This window comes from Podarcis vaucheri (assembly GCF_965113315.1).
Source record: "Podarcis vaucheri genome assembly, chromosome: 11".
Taxonomy (NCBI): Eukaryota; Metazoa; Chordata; class Lepidosauria; order Squamata; family Lacertidae; genus Podarcis; species Podarcis vaucheri.
In genome coordinates this window covers 13,853,530-13,879,835 of record NC_138749.1, presented here as the reverse complement: position 1 = coordinate 13,879,835, position 26,306 = coordinate 13,853,530, and the positions used below count along the sequence as shown (strand labels likewise).

Here is a 26,306-nt window from a genome sequence, read left to right as displayed (position 1 = left end):
GAAACGGAGAGTTCAAAGGGATGTAGTCTGTGGGATTGAGTTCCGTAGTTTATAATTATGCATTAGAAGAACTTCCTTATCTCTTTCCTGAATCTTCTAACATGCAGCTTCATTGGCTGTCCATGAGTTCTATACTTACAAATTTGTCTGTCTTGATAATATTGGTAATACTTGCCCAGCAATCTGTAATACTCAGATGAAGAGTTGGTGGGGTGTTTTGTTTGTTTTTGGTTAGACAAGTATGTGGGCATATTCTGCTTGTTCACTTGGAATGTCATTCCTCTGCATAAACTGCAGCTTAGTTCCCACTGAGATGGTAAACTTGCACATTGGCTTCAGGTGACTAGATGTGCCTTTACTCATAATGACAACTGAGAAACACTGGCCTGTGAGTGCTCCAGTTGGAGAACAGCCTTTACCAAAGCTGTCATGGTCTTTGAAGACACTCAAACTCAGGACGCAAGGGAGAAACGTGGTAAGAGGAAGGCACACTTGGCAAATCCACACTGTGATCAGCTCCCACCCAGAAACCAATGTCTCCACTGTGGAAGGACGTGTGGATCCAGAATTGGCCTCCACAGTCACTTACGGACTCATTGTTAAAACCGTGTTTACGGAAGATGAAATATACTCGGAGTCCTGTAGTGATTTCATGTTCCTTATTGCAGCCTGTAAAACAGTGATTGAATTTCCCCCCAAACCTCAGGCCTTTATATACATTATTTACACAATGAGTCCCATCTGATTGGCTGATTCTGCTTCCCTCCTGGAGCCTGAATGGTCTTTTCCTGCAGGCCAATCAGTTGTTGCATTCTAGGATCCTACTTGCCTATTGTTCTAGGATCCAAGGTTAGTACATAACAGAAGACAATCTTACTCAGCTATGAGTGATCGCCAAAGAAGAAGACTCATACATCAATAACCTCAAGATGGGGTTATTGCAGTGCAGTCTATATGGTGCTGCCCTTAAGGCTGGTTCAGAAGCTGCAGGTACTACGGAATGCAGCAGCATGGCTGCATATTATGTGCATTTAACATTATTATTTCGCTATATGCATGTGAATTAACAAGTGCATCTTTTTTTAAAAAATAGTTATCCTTTTTGTGCTCTTTTCATTGCTGATGAAGATGCATTGTGGCTGCCCTATCAGCATGCCTTCCTGTCTCTTCCTATTGTTATCTTTCCATTTTTTCTTCTTGGGTTGCAAATGGGAAGCCATTTGTTTTGTTGGTGAGGGATGATAAAAAAATAGTGAAGATTCATTACAGCTGCAGTTATTTACCTTGGAGTGAGCCTCTTTGATTGGTTGTTGGTCCAGCCTTTTCCTTACAACTTTGATCAGTCAAATCTTCCTGGAAAGTCAAGGTAACAACCATTCCTTCATTCAGAGGTATATCAGTTCAGAAATGCTGCCTTGGCAAATAAAAGCTCAGTTAGGAATTATGTCCTTTAAAGTTGTCTGTCCTCCTTCTAAAACCACCTAAGTCACAGATTCATTGGAAGGGACCCCAAGGGTCATCTAGTCCCAAGGCTCACCTGTGGCTCTTATCACATCGATACACTTTCTGTTCTGTTTTGTTGTTGAGCAAATATTCAGAATTCCCCCAAAATACTACCTTGTGTCAGCCGTGTGACTCATTGTTCCAGAGACACAAGACAGGTCTCATCCACTCTGATGACGCCTTCTATGACTGTTGCCTTCTTGTTCGTCATTAAAGAGGACACAAAATTGTTGGTTAAGTGTGATAACTGGAGGGTGTGCCCAGGTGGCGACAGTAATAACCTGGGATGAGAAAACGTACCTGGAGCTTGTAGGTGACACCATTTGGGCTTGGAGTAGTGTTTTAAATAGCAGCTGTCTCGGATTTTGGGATCTTTCCCCCCACCCTATCCTCTTCTGCCCTATAAAAGAAAATGGTTACTGGCGAAGCCAGTTCACCCATAGGATGAATGGACCATGTTTCAGCCTTTACCCTTGGACTTGAATCATTGCAATGGTTCTTGGATATTGCCATGTTGCCACTCTCACTGGCAAAGCCTCATTCCGGGAAGAGAATCTGCAATGTGTAGAGCTGCTTCCTCTAAGAGGAAGCTAGTGTAGCATAGTGGCTAAAAAACTATCTGCTCTATGAATGGGAAAGCCCAGGGTTTAAATCTTCTGACACAAACTCACTCAGGCCAGTGTGGTGCCGTGATTTGGGTGCTGGAGAAGGGCTGGTGAGAGATCCAGGTACAAATCTGCACTCAGCTGTGATGCTCCTAGGGCAACCATGGGTCTGTTGCTAGATCTCTCAGGCAAACCTATCTCAAAGAGATGTTGGGAGGTTAAAAATGGGAGTGATAATCCAGCAACTTCTGGGGAGTACATTGGCTACATAGACCATCGTGTGTTAGACAAATAGTTTAAGGTAGTTTTATCATGATCCCAAAGAGATAAGAGATCTGATGCAGAGGTAGGCAATTGTGTGGCGTTGAGGGCCAAGCTAGCAGTGGCGTAGCGTGGGTTGTCAGCACCCGGGGCAAGGCAAGTAATTTGCGCCCCTAACCCGTGGATTTGCGCCCCCTAACCCTAACCCCCAGATGTTGCGCCCGGTGCGGCCAGCCCCCCCTGCACCCCCCACGCTACGCCACTGCAAGCTAGGAGGCCCTATTGTCTATCCTTTTCTCACATCTCTCTTGTTTTTTTTTAACCTTTCAGTTCCTTCCATCTCTCAACATTTATTGGAACTCTTGCTCACAGGATAACTACAATCAAACAGCACTTCAGGAAAGCGTAGCGTCTCTTTCAACATGACCTGTGCAAATACAAGTATGTAATGACACTAACTTTGGGGGGGATGAAAACTCGTTAGGCTTCAAGCAAAGTGGGAGGAATTTGGGTAGGGAGAAATGCCCTAATTTGAAGACACTTGAAAACCTACCTCATTAGAGGTCAAAAAATGTGGGTCCTCATCCTATATGACTGGCCCAGCACTGGTACCTTTCTGTTACATGACCTTCCACATCACCAAAGTTGGTCTGCCCATTGGGTCAGAGACTTCAGATTTTCACCCAGATAGTTATGCGCACCTGCTTCTTGTTTGCCAGGTCCCAATAGCTGGTCTGTCATGAAGCCAATACAATGGTACCTCGAGTTACATACGCTTCAGGTTACAGACTCCGCTAACCCAGAAATATTACCTTGGGTTAAGAACTTTGCTTCAGGATAAGAACAGAAATCGTGCTCCGGCGGCACGGCAGCAGCAGGAGGCCCCATTAGCTAAAGTGGTGCTTCAGGTTAAGACCAGTTCCAGGTTAAGAACGGACCTCCAGAACGAATTAAGTTCTTAACCCGAGGTACCACTGTATACAGTTACCTCTGCTGCTCTCCCCTTTTATGGTTCTTTATCCTCAAACTGATCATGAGATGGACAACCCTTCAAACAGAAGATTGTCCCTTTAAAGCTGGAAATCTGGCTGTCCTACATCTGCTTCTCTCGCTCTCTCATATTGCCTGCCGCCCACATCTGTTCATCTAATTACTACCCCTTGCTCTGCCTGGCCACAACTTGCTGCATGCCACAACTGCCATAGCACTGAGTGCCCAGCAAAGGATTCGGTGTGCAACCGAGATTTACGCGAAACCATCTTTTGCGAACACTTGCTGTGTTTTGCACACTCTTTCTGTTGCAGAGCCCTTAGTCTACATATTTTCCAGCTTTCCTCATCTTCCATCACAGCTCGCAAATTGCTTTAAAAATTCTCAGGGTGGCAAAATCCATGCCAGACCTTAGACTTTGTATTTGCACAACAATCTAGTAAATATACACATAACCCTGTGATGTAACCCTCTCTCCCTTCCTCCTCCTTTGTTACATTCCGTTTTAAATTTTAAAGCCGGCAAGCATGTCAAGGTTACAATGCTGATGGATTTGAGAGATAGACATGTAGGCATGAGATTTGTTCATCAAACACTGGATGTCACCATTGTACCACACAAACATCACTGATATCAAGTGTTAAGGGATGGGACAGCTCCCATTCGGTTCAAGGCAGTATTCTTCATGTGGAATAGAATTCTGCCTCTTTCTCTTCCTTTGCAGCCAAGATAATATTGCCCCCCCCTCCACTGTACATAGAAATGTGAACTTAATATTAATGCTCTTCTGTGAGCAGACTTGATTTCAAAGCTGCTACCGTGGGTCACATTGGACACAGAGTCTGCCATCTGCAGAAACTGGGGCTGCATCAGATGTTCGTTAATTTCAAATTCATTTTAAAATAGGGATAATCAATGCAATCAAACAAATTATCAGAAAATAACTAGGCTTACTTGAACATTAGGAATGTGGGTGACGCTGTGGGTTAAACCACAGAGCCTAGGACTTGCTAGGTCGGCGGTTCGAATCCCCGCGACGGGGTGAGCTCCCGTTGCTCGGTCCCTGCTCCTGCCAACCTAGCAGTTTGAAAGCCCGTCAAAGTGCAAGTAGATAAATAGGCAGGAAGGTAAACGGTGTTTCCGTGAGCTGCTCTGGTTCGCCAGAAGCGGCTTAGTCATGCTGGCCACATGACCCAGAAGCTGTACGCCGGCTCCCTTGGCCAATAAAGCGAGATGAGCGCCGCAACCCCAGAGTTGGTCACGACTGGACCTAATGGTCAGGGGTCCCTTTACCTTTACTTGAACATTTGTGTGAGTTCAGACTTCTCTGTAGCAACCTTCTCTGCCCTCACTGTCCTCCCGTTCATTTGCCTTCAATGACATTCAAGGTGACCCATGTCACCTTGCTTGTGGGTGTACATGATATCATCACCTCTGATGTCCCATCCTGACATTATCTGGCATCACCAGTTAAGCATCACCTGGCTGAGATGTTATATATAATACCAGTTGCCAGGGAAATTTTTTGTGTGTGCAAGTGTATATTGTTTGCGATCTGTAATCTTTTTTTTGTAAGGAAGTGAACTTGGGAGATGCTCCTGCTGTTAGATGGTGTTGTAAAACTGTATTGCATTCTTGTCCTGCAAAATATAAATGTTTGATGTTGTCCTTTAAAATGTGCGTTTCCACACTGTCAGGGTAAAGGATGTCTTTGTTTCTCATTTCATATTCATGTTGCTTTCTAATGTGTTTTCTGGATGTACATAAAAAAAGGAATGAACACAAAAGCCTGAAAAGAGATGATAGTCTTTTCAGAGCTGGTGGCAATTCGAAAAAGTTTGCTGATCTTGATTTTTGCACACTGCACAGGCTTCACTTTTGCTTCTGGCAGACAACTTTGCATGGTGTTTGTTTTCTTTGCATAGTTTCAAAGACCTCCAAAACTGGGAGGGGGGGGGGATATCAGCAGACCACATGCAAGGCCGGATTTAGGACTGATGAGGCCCTAAGCTACTGAAGGTAATAGGGCCCTTTATATGTCCAGCTGTCCTTTGTCAAATTGTCACTGTTTTTTGTGTTGAATATATGCTATATGATAATTTATGGATCTAATAGGTATCTAAAGCCATTTGCACATAACAAAATATGCATTTTATCAAAGTACATCCAGTTATTTTTTCCTTTAATTTTTTTGGGGGCCCCAAGAGAGTGGTGCCCCAAGCAATAGCTTGTTTAGCTTATACGTAAATCTGGCACTGGCCACGTGGCAGCATAAAGCAATAGCACTTGGCTCCACTGGTTTCTGTGACTCAAGTCTAGTGTAATAAAAGGGAGTGAGTTCATGGCTGATTTGCGTGTAATCTTGGTTAGGTAGGTAACATAACTGAGCAGCTCTATAGCACAAATGGAAAACCTGCAAGATTGCAATGAACTTCCCACTGTAAACTTCAGCGAGCCTAGCCAAAGAGGTTCAGATAATCTGATGTTTATTAAATTTGTGTACAGCCCTTTAGCTGTAGATCTCAGGGCTGTTCACACAATTAAAAAAAATCTAATCTAGAGCAGGGTTTCCCAAACTTAGGTCTTCAGCTATTGTTGGACTTCCCATCATCCCGAGCTGGCAGGACCAGTGGTCAGGGATGATGGAAACTGTAGTCCCAAAACAGCTGGAGACCCTGATCTAGAGCAGTGTTTCTTAACCAGGCCCCCCCAGGATATTACAAGACTAGCTACAGGTGAAATTCTATAATGTATATAGTTAAAAAAATTATAAATAAAACATGTTCTATTTACAAACAATATAGCTACCTTTCTACTGGTAGGATAGGGGGGCCACAGGAAGGAAACAAGGTCAGAAGGGGGCCATGGTCAGAAAAAGGTTGAGAAACACTGATCTAGAGGTTACCAGGCTGGGGAAGCCTGGTGAAAACACTCCAGCCTGAATAATAATAATAATAATAATAATAATAATAATAATAATAATAATTTATTATTTATACCCCGCCCATCTGGCTGGGCCTCCCCAGCCACTCTGGGCGGCTTCCATAAAAACCAAAAATACAATGAAATATCACACGTTAAAAACTTCCCTGAACAGGGCTGCCTTAAGATGTCTCCTGAATGTCAGGTAGTTGTTTATCGCCTTGACATCTGCTGGAAGGGTGTTCCACAGGGCGGGCGCCACTACCAAGAAGGCCCTCTGCCTGGTTCCCTGTAGCTTTGCTTCTCGCAATGAGGGAACTGCCAGAAGGCCCTCGGCGCTGGACCTCAGCGTCCGGGCAGAATGATGGGGGTGGAGACGCTCCTTCAGGTATACTGGACCGAGGCCGTTTAGGGCTTTAAAGGTCAGCACCAACACTTTGAATTGTGCTCGGAAACGTACTGGGAGCCAATGCAGGTCTTTCAAGACCGGTGTTATATGGTCTCGGCGGCCGTTCCCAGTCACCAGTCTGGCTGCTGCATTCTGGATTAGTTTCCGAGTCACCTTCAAAGGTAGCCCCACGTAGAGTGCATTGCAGTAGTCCAAGCGGGAGATAACCAGAGCATGCACCACTCTGGCGAGACAGTCCGCAGGCAGATAGGGTCTCAGCCTGCGTACCAGATGGAGCTGGTAAACAGCTGCCCTGGACACAGATTTGACCTGTGCCTCCATGGACAGCTGTGAGTCCAAAATGACTCCCAGGCTGCGCACCTGGTCCTTCAGGGGCACAGTTACCCCATTCAGGACCAGGGAATCCTCCACACCTGCCCGCCTCCTGTCCCCCAAAAACAGTACTTCTGTCTTGTCAGGATTCAACCTCAATCTGTTAGCCGCCATCCATCCTCCAACCGCCTCCAGACACTCACACAGGACCTTCACCGCCTTCACTGGTTCTGATTTAAAAGAGAGGTAGAGCTGGGTATCATCCGCATACTGATGAACACTCAGCCCAAACCTCCTGATGATCTCTCCCAGCGGCCGCATGTAGATGTTGAAAAGCATGGGGGAGAGGACAGAACCCTGAGGCACCCCACAAGTGAGAGCCCAGGGGTCTGAACACTCATCCCCCACCACCACTTTCTGAACACGGCCCAGGAGGAAGGAGCGGAACCACTGTATAACAGTGCCCCCAGCTCCCAGCCCCTCAAGACGGTCCAGAAGGATGCTATGGTCGATGGTATCGAACGCCGCTGAGAGATCCAGCAGAACTAGGAAACAGCTCTCACCTTTGTCCCTAGCCCGCCGGAGATCATCAACCAGTGCGACCAAGGCAGTTTCAGTCCCATGATGAGGCCTGAATCCCGACTGGAAGGGATCCAAATGGTCCGCTTCTTCCAGGCGTGCCTGGAGTTGTTCGGCAACCGCTCGCTCAATCACCTTGCCCAGGAATGGAAGATTTGAGACTGGGCGATAGTTGGCCATTGTGGCCGCATCTAAAGATGGTTTTTTAAGAAGCGGTTTAATAACCGCCTCTTTCAGCGGGTCTGGGAAGGCTCTTTGCATTTCTAACTTGGAGTACAGTTAGCCAGCCTGAGTTACTTTGGAAGATCCCAGGAGTATTGTTGGACTATGTTGAGCCTAAACCATTAAACTTTTTAAAATCAAAGGCCCCGTGAGGTTTGTGAGTCGACATGGATAATGTCTTATATTGGTGCATGATAACTCCCAGTGACCCACCTTTGTCATGATTTCCAGGGTTACCTGTTGCAATGTCCATTTTTTCATCATGTCCCTATTAAGTCCACTGGTTTGAATCATTGCCATGTTTAATAAGTCTTTTAAATCAACACTTGCAATCTTTGGATACAGGTCACCCAAAAGCCCGGATAATGACTACCACTCTAGTGGTGACACGGCGTGTTTTGAGAGAGGACAGGGGCACAGAGGGGAATTTTCTCCTGTATGGATCCACTGCATCTGAGGTGACTGAAGAAACTGAATATATCAAACAGGTATGATGTTTCACATGAGTGTATTAACGCTACCTTATGCAGAGCCACAGCGGTCTTCCATCCAGCCCTGGAGTAGCCAATGTGGCACTCTCTCCAGATATTGTTGAGCTACCTTGCCCATTATCCCTGACCTTTTACCAGACTGACAAGAGCTGGTAGGCTAGCTCAAGGGCAGCCAACATGGTGCTTCTCAGATCTTGTTGGACTACAATGCCTGTCTGCGGACATAAATAACTTAAGGAGAGCCCATTGAATCAGGCCAGAGGCCTTTCTAGTCCAGCATTCTGTTCTCACAGTGGCCAACGAGATGCCCGTGAATATCTCAGAAGCATGCCACAAATGCAGCAGAATTCTGGACCGCTTAGACAGGGTGAGACTGTCCATGATCTCTGGGAATAGATCTCTCACAGCCCTGTTTGAATTTCATTGTAGATGCATTGAGCCTTGGTGCTCTACCACTGAGCTCTGCCATTTGGATATAGCTATAAATGAATTGACATTTTAAAGCAAATGTCTTGAATTATGGGTTTTCGCTCTGGCTCTGGTGTGGGTAGCTCAGGCTTGGCAGCAGCTGAGGAACTATCGGGCGATTGTCCTAAAAAAGCTCAACAGCTTTTTGTGTCCAGATTTTTACCTCTTGAAATATGGCAACCCTATCCAAAAAAGAAAACTGAAGCTTTTAAAAAAATGATATTAAGGCCACTTTTTGATACGGTATATGAGGTTTGGTGAAACGTTTGAACGGCATTTGTATTTGGTCCACAGTGCAATCCTATGCATGTCTACGTAGAGGTAAGCCCCATTGTGCCAAATAGGGCTTTACTACCAGGTAAGCACGTAGAAAGGATTGCTGCCTTAGATTTCTAAGAACAGAACGTCAAGGATGTGACTCCTTTTGCTTTCCTCCTGCAGATTAGATCAACACTAGCAAAAGTTCAGCCTCTGCTGTGTAGAAATGACTCAAGTCATGGGGTTGGAAACATCATGCTGGATTCAAAGGTTTGGAAGACTTTTTGTGCTTAAAATGTATCATACAAGGGCTACGTTGTGTTTAGTTATCTTGCAGTGTGCATGACAGTCACTTTCTCTGTGGTGGGGGAACCTCAGGCCTGGGCTCCAAATGTGTCCCTCCAGGCTTTTTTGTCTGGCCCTTGTGTTTATCCTCCCACTGTAGGCCACATTGATCACTGGCCATCCTCGAATGCTTCCGCTTGGCTGGAATGTGCTCTTGAATTCTGGTAATACCTCTTGAAGGACAGACACAGAGAATCGTAGGATTGTAGGAATTGGAAGGGACTCCAAGGGTTATCCTGTTCAGTCCTCTCCAATACAGGGATTTCAGCTAGATCATACATGATAGATGACCACCCACCCTCTGCTTACAAATATCACTAAGAGCCAGCGTGGTGTAGTGGTTAAGAGTGGTAGACTTGTAATCTGGTGAACCAAGTTTGCTTCCCCGCTCCTCCACATGCAGCTGCTGGGTGACCTTGGGCTAGTCACACTTCTCTGAAGTCTCTCAGCCTCACTCACCTCACAGAGTGTTTGTGTGGAGGAAGGGAAAGGAGAATGTTAGCCGCTTTGAGACTCCTTCGGCTAGTGATAAAGCAGGATGTCAAATCCAAACTCTTCTTCTTCTCCTCCTCCTCCAAGGAAGAAGAGTCCACCACCTTTCAAGGGAGTTCCACTGACAAGCAGCTCCTTTATACTCATGCCTCTTACATGGGAGACACACCTGTTGCTCCACTAACATTTGCCTCTAGCCCTGCCTGCCTTGCATGTGGCCCTGGAAGGGTTGGCCCAGAGGGGAGTGCGGCCCTTGGCTAAATCAGATCCTCACCCCTGTTGTAGAGTAAGAAGGCACTTGCTGACTGATGTCCACTCTTGGCTCCCACAAGAACATGTGCAGATTTTGAGCAATGTGGCTGGTTCTGCCACACTGGGTGCTGTGGGGCTTTGCAACATAGTGAAATGAGCAGACTGGAAACTGACAGGCAGGGGTGCCAAATTTTGGCCTTGCACAGGGCGCCTCTGAAATTTTAAAGACCAAAGTCTGACATTGTGGGAAGGGCCATTGGCAGAGCATCTGACTTGCATGCAGACGTTCCCAAGGTCAATCCCCACATCTTCCGTTAGTTCTTGGAGAGTCATAGCCAGCCAGTGTAGACAAGGCTGAGCTGGATGGACCGATCGTCCGACTCAGTATAGGCCAACTCCCTGTGTTTTCAGGAATCTCCCCTGCAGGTTTTTGAAAGCAATGGCCAAATAATTCAGTTTCTACTGTTGTGCGGGCAAAATGGCAGGACTCGCCAATTGTCCTGAGAAGCTAATGCTAGAGGATCAGGCTGCTTTTTAACCAGGAGGTCGCGGGCCTCTCGGGGCACAAGGCAAGATGAATGTTCACCAAGAATGTTAGGGAATTACGTGTGGCTTTTCGCTGTCTACCGCCGCTGATTTGCAAACCTAGGCAGAATGGCTTTGCTGCCTGTTGCAGAGTTCCAAGCGCTAATTAATCTTGCAGGCAGAGAATATCTTCCTGGGGGAATCAAAAGCTGTTATTTATCAGGTCTGTTGTGCTAATGCTTTCAAATATGAAAACCCAGGGAGCTGAGCAAATAGAACATGATTTTTTATTGTTATGGGTGTGTGTGTGTGTAATATAAACACTCTTGGGTCTCACTTCAATATGGAGATGAGGACAGGGCAAGAACCTTTGGCTTGCACAAGTAATCTTGGGAACGCCAATGATGCCTGCCTGCCAGAAGCTGCTTGTCCAATTGCCTCTGTGTTAATATCACAGGAAGCTGATGGCTTTCCCATCTGGACCAGTATTGCTTATTCTGACTTGCAGCCACTTCCCCTCAGTCTCAAGCAGAAGACACTGCTATCCTTTCTTTTTAACTAGGGATGCCAACCAAAACTGAGCCTCGAACCTTCTGCCTGCAAAGCACATGCTCCTACTGAGTTGTGACCCTCTCTGTGTTAATTAGGGTGACTTGCGTGGTGAATTCCCGCTCCCCCCAGTGGAAATAAAGACACATGACACAATTATTAAGGTTAATGGGCTAAATAAGGCCACAACATTATTGGTTGCAGGTGATGAGCGGTATGCTGGTAGGCGGGAAAAGAGGGAGATCCCCGGCTGAACCCGCATTAAATTGGGCAGGCCACACCCCCAGAGCCAGCCAATTGGCTGGCCAGGGGGTGATGCGGCCGGGGATTCCCCCAATCGCACAGGGGCCGTGACGCCCGCAATCCCACCTCCTCTGCAGGGCGGAAGTGGCTTTACAAACGTCCTAACAACCCCCTTGGATTTTGGGGTTCCGAAACATTTTGGTTCTGGACCTTTTGTGTTCTGGACCTTTTGTGTCCAGAGTGGCACGATGCATTGGGCATGAACACAACTTTGTTCAAACCACAGAATGTGAGCAGTTTCCCTACAGTTTTTAGTTCCTTCCACCCCCTTTATAGGTTACTAGCAGCCTTGTACCTGACACGGTTCAGGAACTCTAAGAAAGCAGAAAAATCAGTGCAGCTTTGAAATCAGTGGTAAACAGCTGTGCAGTTTTGAAAGATGCAGTCTGCCATCTTGATTCAAAATGGCGCCCGATTGTATCCAACGATAGACAGAAACTTGCTCCTTGATTTCAGGAACCATTATTTGGTCGTGATAGCTTACCAGGTGCCCAAATGCATAGTGGGCAAACAAACAACTTTCCAAAACACACATCTATAGTTAGTGGAGCACTTGGGCTTTATATGTTCCTTGGTTAAATCTCAGTTTGGAAAACAATCGCAAAGGACTAGTGCAATCACATTAAGGTTCCCTTTGTTGTTGTTGTGCTTTAATAAACATATGAGCTTATGCACATCCATAACCAGTAGAAGCAAAGCAGATGCAAAGTGAAAACGACAACATATGTTAATTCTGAATCCAATTAATCTGAAGCAGAATGAGTCCGCAGAATGATAATGAAATGAGGGAAAACTGACCATCATTAACATGATTTCATATTAGCCATATTCTGAAGGAGCTGAATTGCGACCTGATCACAACGCCCTCTCCTCCAGCTACAAGGAGACAGTGGAAAAGACGAACAAAGCAGAACAGGAACTGTCACGCGTGAATAAAGAAAACGAAATTTTAAAGATCAAGGTGTGTCCATGTAAAATAAGTACTTCTGTGTCCTTGCCTACAAAGAAATCTCATTTATGTTTCAGCTTAGTTCTGCAACATATTTTTGGTTCCTTGTTGGTTTTGAAATTGAGAGGACTAGAATATGCAAACAGCTACCAAACCTGTTTCTGGAGCACAGCACTTCAGACTGCGGCAGGGAGATGGCACGTTTGAATGCTTCGCCGTGTAAAACAGATATTGCATATGAAAAGCTAGACCGTGGGAAGAAACATTCAAGGCCAATGCTTCACTTGTTTGTTTAGAATCTGTATCCCACACTTCATCATGGATGATCTCAGCGTGCGTAACGACAATTTAAAATACAAAAAAATGGAGAGAGAAGGGGTGGATAAACAAAGCAGTCAAAATAGCTCATTTGCCAGAGTGTAGTTCATATAGACATATAGTCATACTGAGTCCCACTCGAACTACTGCAATGTGCTCTACGTGGGGCTACCTTTGAAGGTGACTCGGAAACTACAACTAATCCAGAATGTGGCAGCTAGTCTAGTGACTGGGAGTCGCTGCCAGGACCATATAACACCAGTCATAAAGGATCTACTCTGGCTCCCAGTACATTTCTGAGCACAACTGAAAGTGTTGGTGCTGACCTTTAAAGCCTTAAATGGCCTCGATCCTGTGTACCTGAGGTCCAGCTCACAGGGCCTTCTGGCGGTTCCCTCACTGTGAGAAGTGAGGTTACAGGGAATCAGGCAGAGGGTCTTCTTGGTAGTGGCGCCCACCCTGTGGAACGCCCTCCCATTAGATGTCAAGGAAATAAACACTTATCTGACTTTTAGAAGACATCTGAAGGCAGCCCTGTATCAGGAAGTGTTTAATGTTTGATGTTTTATTATGCTTTTATATTGGTTGGAAGCTGGCCAGAGTGGCTGGGGCAACCTAGGACGCAGCTGCAAATATAATGTTTTAAGTGCATTATACAAATATGATACCAGATGGTGATGGTGAGCTAATGGCAAATTTAATATATATTCTTTTTTAAAAAAAACTTTTTAAAGCATTTTCACAGTGTTTTTTAAATATATGTGTAGATTCCACCCCAGTCAGATGTGCAGGGTACGCAATTATTGTTATTGTTATTGTTTTGTTATTGTTATTGTTATATTTTATTTTATTTAAAATGCTGGAAAGAAATGAAAGAATTTAGCTAGTGTCAATAGACAGAGATTATTGGCACTTTCTACATCTGGGGGATGGGGTGAGAAGGCGAGGGGGGCATTGCCAAGAAGGATTTCTGGAGGGTCATAAATGCTCTGACTTCACTCGGTGATAGCATTGCCAAGAGGACAATATGGGGGAGTGGCACTTGCCGACCAAAACCGAGATATGTAATCTCCTTTCTTGTGTGCTGGTTTTGCACATGCTGGTACATCTACATTTCTTTCTTGTGGGCGAGCAATCAATTGTGCGATTTTTCCTCACCCCCACGGCAGTTTGAAATGGTGCAACCCAGGAACATCTGGCCACTGGTTGGCCACTGTGAGAACAAAATGTTGGACGAGATGGACCTTTGGCCTCTTCCAGAAGGGGCTTGTCTCATGTTTTTATGGATGGCAGTGGAAGCGACCCCGTCAAGAGTTTGCATAAGCTACTAGCCCCTGGACCTTGAATGTGCGAGGAATGGTGTGCTTTGCATTAGCTTGGCGGTGTCTGGAGCCAAGTGTGAGGCTCTGTGTTGAAATTCAAGATTGCTGTGGAGCATAATGGACATGTCTGCAAAACACTGGAAGTAAATACATGGTTGGGACTGGGCTTTTGAAAGCTTGCTTTTTTGGCACCCCCATGCCCAAACCAATGCTAGTGTTGCCACCCTTTTAACTTAAAGCCCCAGCTGTTTTTTGATAGCAGGTCTGGGAGGAAGGTGGGCACACTCTTCCTAGTTGCTTGGCAACCACCAGATGCAATTGAACACGTCTTTCCTGTGTTTACCGGACAGCCTGGGCTTTCTGCAGAGCAGGACAGATGAATTTAAGGTGAAAGGGGAGGGTGGGGAGTCAAAGCAGCTGTACAACCAAGAGAGTATTACGTGGGAGGAAGGTTAAAAAAAATAAAAACCAAGGCAGTTTAAATTTCCCACCGTGACAACAATGAACCTCTCCTGCCCGGCCTCTCCCTCTCAGTTAGTCTCCATACTCCATAGCTGCCTGCAGAGGCAACTAATAATACATACTTGGGTATTTTATCCATTTTGTTGCAATTTAAAGTATGCTTGCCACATTTTGAGTCAACTGCTCTTCAAGAGCAGCCTGCATGCACATATATGCAGAGATGGATGTGTGCACAACAGTCTGTGCGTGTGCATGAGTGTGCATGTGTGCACACACCCATCCACACACCCAGAGAGAATGTTAACAAGAAGTTTTAGTTGTCTAGATTAGGGCTGCCATATGTCCAGACTTTCCCTGACATTACCAGAATTTCAAAGGCGGATTTGACATCTGGGGGGAATTTCCAAAAGGTGGTTTCCTTAAAAAAATAAAAAAAATAAAAATTGGGGTGTCCTGGTTTTTACTTTTTGAAATATGGCAACTCTAGTCTAGATCAGTGTTCCCCAACCTTGGGCCTCCAGCTGTTTTTGGACTACAATTCCCATCATCCTTGACCACTGGTCTTGCTAGCGAGGGATGATGGGAGTTGTAGTCCAAAAACAGCTGGAGGCCCAAGGTTGGGGAACACTGGTCTAGATGAATGTAGGAGTGTGGACTCTCTTCCTATTGTCTCTCTTCCACTTTGGCTGCCACCTGGTGGTGGTAGCCAACTATTGCAGCTAAGAATACCTTTAAGCTTCCGGGTGCTAAGCAGAGATGGCAAAGGATCTGATGCTGTCCTCTAGTATAAACACTTTCCTAAGATACTAAGTTGTATGAATGGTTGCATGAGGTTAAGGCAGCTCATGCAACTGATCTTTCTCTTCCCTCCCCCAGTATCCTCAAAAGACCTTTTCCAAAATTTGAGGGTGGCCTACTGAACAGAAGTGGGTGGTCCTGCCAGAAGGGTGGGGAATCACCTGGAACTCAGGCAGGCCTCTTGTGTTCACAGTGTTCCTGCTCCAATACTCTTCCCTCAGCATGTTTTCAGGCAAATACAGAACAGAAATACAGTGTCCCATCTGCAAAGGACTTAGGTGCCTTGGGGAACAGGTAACCCAGAGGCCCTCACAGATGAGACACAGCAGAGGTGGAGAAGCTCCAGCCCATGTACCAAATTCGGCCTGTGAGGCCATTTTCCCAAGACGTGTTCAGATACCCAACTTGTGGCAGGAGGTCTGAGGCAACATGACAGAATCAGCTGGGTGACTGTGTTCCTCATGAGGCACTTGATCACATAGCTGCTAACCACAGAAAGCAAGCTTCAAATCCCCCTTTGCTTTTTTAAGGCATTGTTTTAACCTGGTGTGCTGTCTAGCAATAATTTGGAATATTACAGGGGTTTTGCTTGCTGTTGTTTAATCTTAATATACCCATTTTACACCATCACTATCCACCCCGACTTGTTGGGACTGGATGGTCAACAACATCCTAGATGAATAATTTGTGTATATTGGTCGTCTCCAGCTTGACGCTTTGAGAGCAGCAGGCATGGAGTCTATGAAGAACATGTCGCATAAACTCCAGGAGGACTACAACAAGCGCTCGGAAGATCTCAAGAAAAGGCACGAAGGGGCTATTCACGTAATGAAGGTATAATCTTGCATGGTCAGTGACTGCCAGCTGCTTTGAATAGATAGTGAGAAAGTGGTTGGTAACACAACACCCATGAGTTCAGATTTAGCACTAAGGAGCAGCTTTTCTGGAGAAAGCAGCAGGTCAAAGGCAAAACTAGAAAATACCAAACAAGTAGAAGTGTGGGTGAGGCCTGGGTGTTGTTCAGAACCAGGGATCGTTGTTTAATGTCCAACCAACTGCAATTTGTAACCAAAGTTTGCTCTTGGCTTACCTCTTGTGGTTTGTTCAAGCAAAACATACCAGGATTCCCAATTCGGACATAACACTAAGCCAGATATTGCGGTTCGTTTGCCCTGGAGATGAGCAAAACTGCACAGATGGTTGCTTTCAAAGTAAACCATTAGCTGTGGTTGATTGTAATGTGTGCAATGAACTGAAGTCGGTTGCCTGTGGACCTCTGAGCACCGCTTCCTCCTCTCGTACCGCAGGCCCGCAAGCTTGAGCAAGAACAAAAGTTGCAACAAAGCACGGACCACCTCAGCCAGCTGAACGTGCAACTGCATGAGAAGTACGTCCAGATTGAAGAACTGGAGAAACGGGTGCAAAGGATGGAAGAGGTAAAATTCTGTTTCATCAGTTATGTGTGCAGGGTGCTCATTCTGCAAGAGCACAGACAAACCCCACCACAATCCCTTCAAAACATGTAACTCGTATTAGAAGTTTGTTAGGAGTCCTAGCTTCTGAAAGAACAAACATACACCCCCCCTTTTTTGGGGACTGAAAACATGTGAGGGCAGAAAATCATGCAAGGCAGAAAAGTAGCTATGAATGGCCCTTCCCTCTCCCAGCATGACTGGCTGCTACTGTGACAAGAACAGAGGACAACATAGAGACAGGATAAATAATTTCATTGATTGAATTCATATCCCAATCTTCCTCCGCAAGGAGATCCCCAGGAGGCAAAGACACCTACTTTTTTTTCTTTGAAGCATTCTAAAACAATTTAAACCCCAAATCTCACTGGGTGACCATGGGCCAGTCACCATCTCTTAGCCTAATCTACCTCACACGGCTTTTTGTAAGGATGAAAGAGGAGGAGAACAATTTGCACCACCTTGAGATCCTTGGAAGATTAAGGTGGTATGTACATGTAAATAATGAAAACAACAACAACAAGTGTTAGATTTTAAAATGTTTAAAAAGTATTTCAGGAATGATAGGAATCAGAATTAAGCATCAGGTTCCCCACCTCTGTTCTGGATGTACATTTTCCTTTTAACTAAAGGTGGATTTGCAGCTGTTTGCCTTTTAACCAGTAAAGCTGTAGATTGTTGCTTGAGCATTACATCTGTATTATTAATACTTTTAATTGAACACAGCAGGTTGGACAAGCTATTGCTGGGAAAAGGGGTTGTGTGTGTATTTCCCCCCCTAAGAATCTGATTATTGTTCTCTGCCTGTTAAATATATTTCTCTGCACCAGTGAATATGCAATTTTCGCAACGGAAATGGAAAACTACAAATATTTGCAAGTTTCCCGGTTGTGGGAGGATTCTTGCACAGCCCTCAGCTTGTGTCTGCAGGTGCTGTACGATGGGGGATGCTGTGTGAGGGCTGAGAATCTGTTTTCTAACAAGGGTGCAAATAGGAGCCTTTAATTTGCTTTTTTAAAAATCTTGCTGCTCCATTGGTAATTAGTAGAAAGAAGCCCATTTATGAGAGAGCTTTGGAGCTTACAAACGCCTACCATTCTCATTCTTTGTCATCGTTCAAGCATGCTGGCAAAACCCTTTTGCAGAATCTTTCCAGCACTGCCAGCAAACAATCACCACCTCCTTCGTAGTAAATAGTGATTAGCAATGAGAAGTGATTGCAACGAACATATTACTTAAAATCCAAGCATCGCCATCTGTTCTGTTATTAACTTGGAAGTCAATGGGATCACATTCCATTAATAGAGTCTCAGCCAAGGAGTCAGATTGAGAAGACTTTTAAATGTGAAATAATTAAATGTGTAGTGCTTTGCTACAGTTCTGAAGGCTTCTTCCCAATGGAAAATAGTAGAGGAAAACTGGCGAGCCTATTATGAAGTCGTCAGGTGGTCTTTCTGCTGGTAATAATCTCATTCAGCTAATCTTCCCTGCTTTGCAACTGCTAGGAGAGATTTGCCGAGGGAGGTAACAGACCAGCATATATTTCTTTCTTCATATTTATTGTGTATTTATTTCATTTACACCGCACCTTCTTACAATAGAACTCTCCATGCAAGACACTCTATTTTGCTGCTGAACGTTTTAGGGGATGATGGCCATAGTTAGGGAAGAGGTATGAGCTTGCCTGTAATGCTAAGACAGGGTTATTATTAACTAAGATTTATAAACCAGCTACAAAGCTTGGTTAACAAGTGACTGTTAACCATAGTTGAGCTGCTGGGCTGGGTTTGAACATATATCCAAGTCATCGTTTGATAAGGCTTGGTTTAGTGTTATGTGCTAAGCAGGTGGTTCATTCGGATTTAGCTAGAGTCATTATGCCCTTGGTTGTTGACTCAGTTCATATGTGTAGCCCTGGGCAGACCTTCTGCAATAATTATCACCATTTATGGGGAGGGGGCTTGCTGCATTAGGCTGCAGTTGAATTCAGACCCTTACATAAAATGAAAGCAGAAATAGGAAATGCAAAGTGATTAAAGCTTTGACGACCTTCCATTCTTAGAAACTCTGAAACTTCTTTATTCATTAAAAAAAAAATTGCCTCGAGTGTGAAAGCCTTGTGACTTTGCTGTTTCCTAGGAGAAAAAAACACTGAAAGAAAAGAAACGTTGTTTAAAGAAGAAACTACATGAGATGATGTCACACGCTGAAGATACCTCAAGGTTTGCACAGAACACATGACTTTAAAAAATAACAACCTTCTATGAGCATTTATTTAACTTTTGAATAGCAAAAATAGTTCAAACTTTGCAATAATAATGAAACATTATATTTTGTGTGTGTTGGGCCCTTGCCTAAAAAGAGGCCAGGCATCTATAAAAACACAAGGACAGCCCTGCTAGATGAGGTCAAAGGCTCGTCATAGTCCAGGATCCTGTGCTCAGAGCAGCCAAGTAGATGCTTAAGGGTAGTGCTATTTTTCTTTAAAAAAGAGGTGCTGGAACTTGCCATGAATACCTCCATCTCTTAGAATGGCAATGGCGCCCACTGGAGAGATGCTGGAATTGAGTTCTAGCGAGTTCCAGCTGAAGAAAAGCCCTGCTTATGGGAAGCCCACAAGAAAGAACTGAACGTAACAGCACCCGTCTCGCTTTGTGATTCCTAGGCATAATGTTCATGAAGATTTTATGTAGATTGCCGCACCTTTGTTAACCTTCAGTTTTTTACCTTGTAGTGATTTTCCAACATGCAAACCGCCCTTACTTTCCCTTCTTCTCTCTACCAGCTGTGTGAAAGTTCAGACAGAGATCTCGACACTTCAGGAGCAAATTAGCCACTTGGAGCGCATGATCCATTCGCAGCACCAAAGCTTACACGGTGTGATTCAACAGGTTAGAGCCTTCTAATCATACTCTGGTAGCCAACTGGTCCTCCGGGTGTGGATCTCTAGGCAGCTAAACCAACACAACAAAATACACACACAAAAGTGGGAAATATTGGTGGATCTGGAGAATCCTCAAGGTTTGCAGGTGAACAAAAAATATTTTTGTGGGGGGGACCTTTCTCATAGGGGAAAATCCCCCCAGTGAGAAATGAGGGTTTTCGCTGGCCATGGAATGCTGGCTGACTGTTGGGGGACAATAGAAAACCACAACAGAGGGGCGAAGGAATGGAGTATCCTTTTGAAAGGATATGTACATTTTGTTGCGGAGGATCCCACATCTTTGATTTGTCAAAGAACAATATCACTTCCTGTTTACTTGGGAAGACTTGCAGAAACAGTTCATTCTTTTTTTTTTATTTAACTTAGTTTGGCCAATAGGTCACCATGGCCAAGAAGACTGCATTTATCTCAGCGCTAAGAAAGGCTTGTTTAAATGGAGTTTGATTGGTTTTGATAGCTGGTGGCTACTTGAATGTATCTGTTTAGATGAGGTCTGGAGAGGAACATTTTGTCACTTTGATTATAGCCAGTGAAGTCTGAGTTTTTCAGCTGGCTGGCAAGCATGGATCTATTTGCTGTGGAGACAATTGATGGCACTGGCCCAATCCCCGTTGCTCAAAATGCCCTTAGTCGTCACTGCCGTCGTCTTCTTAATTAATATATTTATTAAATTTGTATGCTGCCCTCCATCTGAATAATACAGGGTGGTTCACAACATAACAATACAAAATGAAAACATAAAATACATAATAAAAGCAAGAACAAAATCAAAAGCAGACCAATAACACCCCCTCCCACAAACACGGTTTCGGACAGCCTATATATTTTAATGTTACAACGACACATTTAAAAGCACGGAACGGCTAGCTTGTGGTTCTAATTGCCGTACAGAGTCCACATTTAGTTTAGCTGTATTTGGAGCAGAGGAAAAATAAGGGGTCATTGGATTACACTGGTGGAAACTCAGCCAAATGTATTTAAATCTACATTCAAATATTGCACATATTGCAAAGACAACACAACCCTACAAGTACTCATGTCATGTACTCTCTACTCTTAAGAAAGCTGACAGTGTAGAAATCTACCCCAGTCATATACTCATAGAAGTGAGGAACCACAAAACAGTGCTTCATTCGCACATCACTTTAAACCATAGTTAATATTAACTAGGGATTAAAGGCGATGGTGTGTAGTGTGCTGATGCACGCTTGCTAAAATCCTGGGCACTTTGGTCCTTCTCTGCTCCTGCTGCTATGCTGCTGGGAACTAAGCCATGGTTTGACAGAGCCTTTCCTTGAACCAAGTTTAACTATGGTTTAAACTTTAAGTATATATGTGGTTTAAAGTGACGTGCAAACCAGGCCACTCTCATAGCTCTGTGGATGTGATATAACAAAACTGCATCCGGTATGTTTTGTTGCTAATTGTATTTCTCCAATTTTCTTTTCTTTTTAGATTGAAGAACTGAACAACGAACTGAAACATCAAGATGAAAGAATAGAAGGGCTGAAAGAAAAGATTGAGATACTCCAAGCAAAGGTAAAGAAATTACTGTGTGTGAGTGTTTATGGTAAAGTTGTGGTCCTATTCTACAAATCTACAGTTGCTTTTTCTTGCACAACTTAGAGCGGTTCTCTTCATTAAGCAGGCCAAGTAATTTTGAACAGTGGAACTTCAAACCATTGCAGTGGAACTGTATTTTTGATGCTCCCTCGTAGAGAAAGTTCAGAGCAACTGGTAAATTAGCACATTGGTGCAAAAGCTGTGTTAAACTTTCCTGGGTTTCTATAGTACAGTGGTACCTCGGGTTAAGTACTTAATTCGTTCCGGAGGTCTGTACTTAACCTGAAACTGTTCTTAACCTGAAGCACCACTTTAGCTAATGGGGCCTCCTGCTGCTGCCGCGCCGCCAGAGCGCGATTTCTTTTCTTATCCTGAAGCAAAGTTCTTAACCTGAAGCAATATTTCTGGGTTAGCGGAGTCTGTAACCTGAAGCGTATGTAACCTGAAGTGTATGTAACCCGAGGTACCACTGTACATGAAATTCTGAACCAGTGGAGTTTTAAGAGTTTTGCTATAGGCAAACAGATGGTCCAGCTCCTTGTTCCTCTAACTGGGTTTGTAGCATCTCAAGTATTGCAGGGGTGCTGGAGCGTTACTGAAACTTAACAGTTCCTACAATCAGAATTTCCTCCTTCCTGGTAGCACCCCATTTCGTTATTAACACTATGCAAAATGCTCTTCCCTGAGATGCTTGCCTGATGCCTTTGTTACACATCTTTAGGCGCTAGGCAAAAGCATTCCCCTTCTCCCAGGCTAATTAAATAACCTATGGCCTTTCAAACTGTGGTGGGTATTGTTTTCATTTGTTGCCATGCTATGGATTTCTGTATTTTTATATTGTAAACTTCCCTGTGATCCTCAGATGAAGGGCAGTACAGTGGTACCTCCGGTTACAAATGGGATCCATTCTGGAGACCCAACCGTATCCCAAAAACTTTGTAACTGGAGGCGCCCTTCTGCACACGCGTGTGACACGCAGAGCGCTTCTGCGCATGCGCGCGCCGCAAAACCCAGAAGCATACACTTCTGGGTTTGCTGTGGCCGTAACCCGAAGATTCTGTAACCTGGAGGTTACACAACACGAGGTACCACTGCATAGAAATTTGATAAATAAAATTATTATTATCATTGAACCAAGCTTATTGTCTAGTTGAAAGTTTTCACTACCATTTAGATAAATGAGGTTGACATGTGCTCTACCTGACTTAGCTTAATATTTTGTGCTCGGATGAAATAAACTATGTGTATTCTTACCTCCCACTTCCAGAACAAAGAACTTAAGTACAAAGTGGAATTCTATTCCAGCCAGTCGAGACCAAAGGCTTCTAAAGCTGTTTCAGCAAAGTAAGACTTTTTTTAAAAAAAAATAGCAATCCAGCAGTTTTCTTGTTATTCAATTGCTTTTTGATTGGATATTTAAGCAGCAGTGTATTGGGATCACCTCAGTTCCCCTGTCCCCATCTCTCTCTTGGTCGTGAATTTCTGAGCTTATAGAAAGGCTGAAAAAAATAGTGTAAAAGAAAACATGTGTCATCGAGCATCTCCTACATCATGTTTTGTTTCTGGCACTGCAAAGGCCCCTCACCACAGAAAATCAGTGCCAGCCAATATGGTCAATGGTCAAGAATGATGGGTGTTCCAGTCCAATGGCATCTGAAGGGCCACATAGTCTCTGTTCTTGGCATAGACCAGGGGTGAAACTATTTACTTATTTCACCTGGGTCAAATACCCAGTTTGGCACACCCTCACCCCAGTGAATTTATGTACACATACAGGCTGGGAGCCTCAATGACACTGCTCTTGAGGCTTCACCCACGGCAAAAAACACAGCTAGCCCCAGGCTGCGCACCTATTCCTGTAGGGCCACCATTTACCCCATTCAGGACCAGGGAGTTCCCCACACCTGCCCACCCCTTATCCCCCAGAAACAGTGCTTCTGTCTTGTCTGGATCCAACCTCATTCCGTTAACTGCCATCCACCCTCCAACCGCCTCCAGACACTCACACTAGACATTCACTGCCATCATTGAATGGATTATATCCTTCTAAAAAGGTAAAGGGACCCCTGACCATTAGGTCCAGTCGTGGCCGACTCTGAGGTTGCAGCACTCATCTCGCTTTATTGGCCGAGGGAGCCAGCGTACAGCTTCCAGGTCATGTGGCCAGCATGACTAAGCCGCTTCTGGCAAACCAGAGCAGCGCACAGAAACACCGTTTACCTTCCCGCCAGAGCGGTGCCTATTTATCTACTTGTGCTTGATGTGCTTTTGAACTGCTAGGTTGGCAGGAGCAGGGACCAAGCAACGGGAGCTCACCCTGTTGCGGAGATTCGAACCGCCGACCTTCTGATCAGCATGTCCTAGGCTCTGTGGTTTAACCCACAGCGCCACTCGCGTCCCAGCGCCTTCTAGTATCCAGTATCCTTCTAGTACAATGCAAAATTGAAACTATCTGGTGTTTTGCACTCTATTCCGACTGGCAACCTATTTAGTGAGGAAGCAACACATAGCCTAGATACCAAGGGAGGTTTTTCTTCACAAAGTGGCAAGATCTTTAAAAGGCAGCTGATAACATTTGTTTGCTGTCGCAGTCCAAACTCAGACAGTCTGTTACTCCGCATAGGAACTCTGCAAACCCCTTTGCTTATTGGCCTCGGCCAGCTATTGGAGGAAGGGTGTTTTCCTCAGTGCCATTTTGGCATGATGCGCTCTTTGGTCAAGCCATCCAAACGAAACACATGTGAAATTGCCTGCAGGCTGCCACTGAAGCCGCATGAACTCTTGATTCAATTTCAAAAGGGCTGGTAGAAATGAATGTGTGTGAGAGGCCCGCCATGCTGATGGATGTTTCATGCAAATTCACCACAGCTTTTCGGTTGCTGATTGGTTCTCAAGCGTGGCTTTCTCCGCTGAAGAAGACGCCAGCTCTTGCCTTGCGATCTGTTGCTAGTTCATCCGAGGTCCATCGAAAGGACTGCGTCTTGCCCATCCTTCTGTTCTGACTGATGCAGAGCATGTGGGTGTCTATTACAGGCCAACCACTTGGTTTGCTCTCCTCGGTTATTAATAAGCAGTCCATCTGCTCTGCTTTCTGGAAGGCAGGGAGAGAGATTGGCTTCTAAGAACAAGGCTAAAGAGAATAATGGGGAATGCTGGCATGAGATTTCGGTCCTTGGCTGCCTGTACTCTACTTCAAATTCTAAGCACCAGCAGGGATATAGGAATTTGCCTTCTACTGAGTCAAACTAGCTCAGTACCAAGAATGGAGAATCTGTGACCCTCTGGATGTTGCTGGACCACAACTCCCATCATCCCTGGTCATTGCCCATGCTGGCTGGGGATCATGGGAGGTCCAACAACATCTGAGGGGGCTACAGGTTCCCCATCCCCATCTGCATTGACTGCCGGCAGCTCTCCAGAATTTCAGACCTGGGGCCTCTCCCAGCTCCAACTGAGGTGCTAGCTTGAACTTGATTCAGATTCAATGCTCAGCCATGATCTGGTGTTACATCTGAATGTAGCTGCAGAGAGCAGAATATTTCACAACATGTGCAACAGTTTTAGATGGTTCCAGGGCAGACCTACTACCTAGTAACATTTCACATTTATGGACAGTTCACAAATATTCAAGGCATGTCTTTATCTCAGTAATGGTTACAACAACCCTCTGATGCCTGCATATTGCAGAAGATGCCCCGAGGCTCAGATAATAGCGGGTTCCATAAAGCCACCCACTGAGCTTATAGCAGATGTGAGATCTGAATCAGATCTTCCTTGCTCGCTCTTCAGTCTCTTAACTCCTGTGCTAGAAATGGTGGAAGGCATTATTGAGCGTGCCTTTACTCTCCAGTCACTTGCATGAATCTAAAGGTTCCTCAAAGCTACAATGCAGGAATGGGGAAGCTGTGATCCTCCAGGTGTTGGTGGGCTACAGCTCCCATCATTCTTGACCATTGACCAGGCTGTCTGGAGATGCTGGGAGTTGGAAGGCCACATGTTCCCCATAATACTGGCCCGGAAATTCACCTTCAGAATGTCATGTTCAGGGTATGGTTGGCTTGCCTTGAAAAATGAATGTCGTTGGGGAAGTTCTCTCTCCTCCAGATAGTTCTAATAATTACTATCCACAAAAGCTAGATTCAGCTTCCATTTTCAAAGAGAGTATTCACAACTGATCACAGAATCAGAGTTGGAAGGGACCCTGAGGGGGTCCAACTCTCTGCTATGCAGGAATGTGCAGCTGTCCCTTATGGGGATCAGACCTGCAACCTTGGTGTTAATCAGGACCACACTCTAACCAACTGAGCTATCAAATTATTACAAGATGCTGGAGCAGGTAGATAGTTCAACTGGGTTGTACTAGCAAATCTCCCCGGGGGATGAAGCTGGAAGTCTTGGTAAGCAGTTGGCCGAATTAGATGGACCATTGATCTATTCTATACAGCATGATGACGGCAGTTCTTAAGGCTATTCTTAAGTTATTGACTCACTGCAGAGTACTGGCACAGGATTCATTTGCACAAAGTTATGTTTTACCTGTAGCTGGATGTATGGCTCACCTGTAATCTTCTTCTTCACCAGGCTTGACGGAAGTACACCATACACCATGATTTCCAGACGCCATAAGTGAAGCATCTCCAGGAAACACAGGCCATTTTTTTTGCAGATCCACCGGAAGGATCCCAGTTTTGTTGACTTCATTTCATGGATTATTCTTCAAAATATGATGCATAGGAGAGAGAGAAAAGTCGACCCAACCTCCGCCCTCCATCCGTCACATCATGTTTGGTCTTCTGTTAATGTAGATTGGAACCACAGGATGGCTGTCCAATGAAAGAAGTGGAGTCAGATGTGGAGGAGGAGCTTCAGGGGAGACTGGGCAGCTTCTTATTTATTTATTTATTGACTGTAGCTCTGTGGCTATTCCCCACCAGTGATGAATGTTCACTGCCTTGACTCATTAACTCATGCAGAATAAATTTCAGAACATTA

The 26,306-nt window shown here is 44.9% G+C and overlaps 1 protein-coding gene across 4 annotated transcripts in view; it reads left to right on the top strand.

Moving 5' to 3' along the window:
* Positions 1-26,306, top strand: part of CCDC68 (coiled-coil domain containing 68) — a 27,451-nt gene extending 1,145 nt beyond the window's left edge. For all 4 annotated transcript variants that reach the window (XM_082242172.1, XM_082242171.1, XM_082242174.1 and 1 more), the window contains exons 2-12: positions 2,700-2,810; positions 8,149-8,291; positions 9,204-9,290; positions 12,310-12,447; positions 16,044-16,169; positions 16,643-16,771; positions 18,947-19,029; positions 19,593-19,698; positions 21,207-21,290; positions 22,582-22,658; positions 25,896-26,306. In XM_082242172.1, coding sequence (XP_082098298.1) covers positions 2,792-2,810; positions 8,149-8,291; positions 9,204-9,290; positions 12,310-12,447; positions 16,044-16,169; positions 16,643-16,771; positions 18,947-19,029; positions 19,593-19,698; positions 21,207-21,290; positions 22,582-22,658; positions 25,896-25,944 — 1,041 coding nt within the window. In that variant the 5' untranslated portion in view covers positions 2,700-2,791 and the 3' untranslated portion in view covers positions 25,945-26,306. The remainder of the gene's footprint in view (positions 1-2,699; positions 2,811-8,148; positions 8,292-9,203; positions 9,291-12,309; positions 12,448-16,043; positions 16,170-16,642; positions 16,772-18,946; positions 19,030-19,592; positions 19,699-21,206; positions 21,291-22,581; positions 22,659-25,895) is intronic.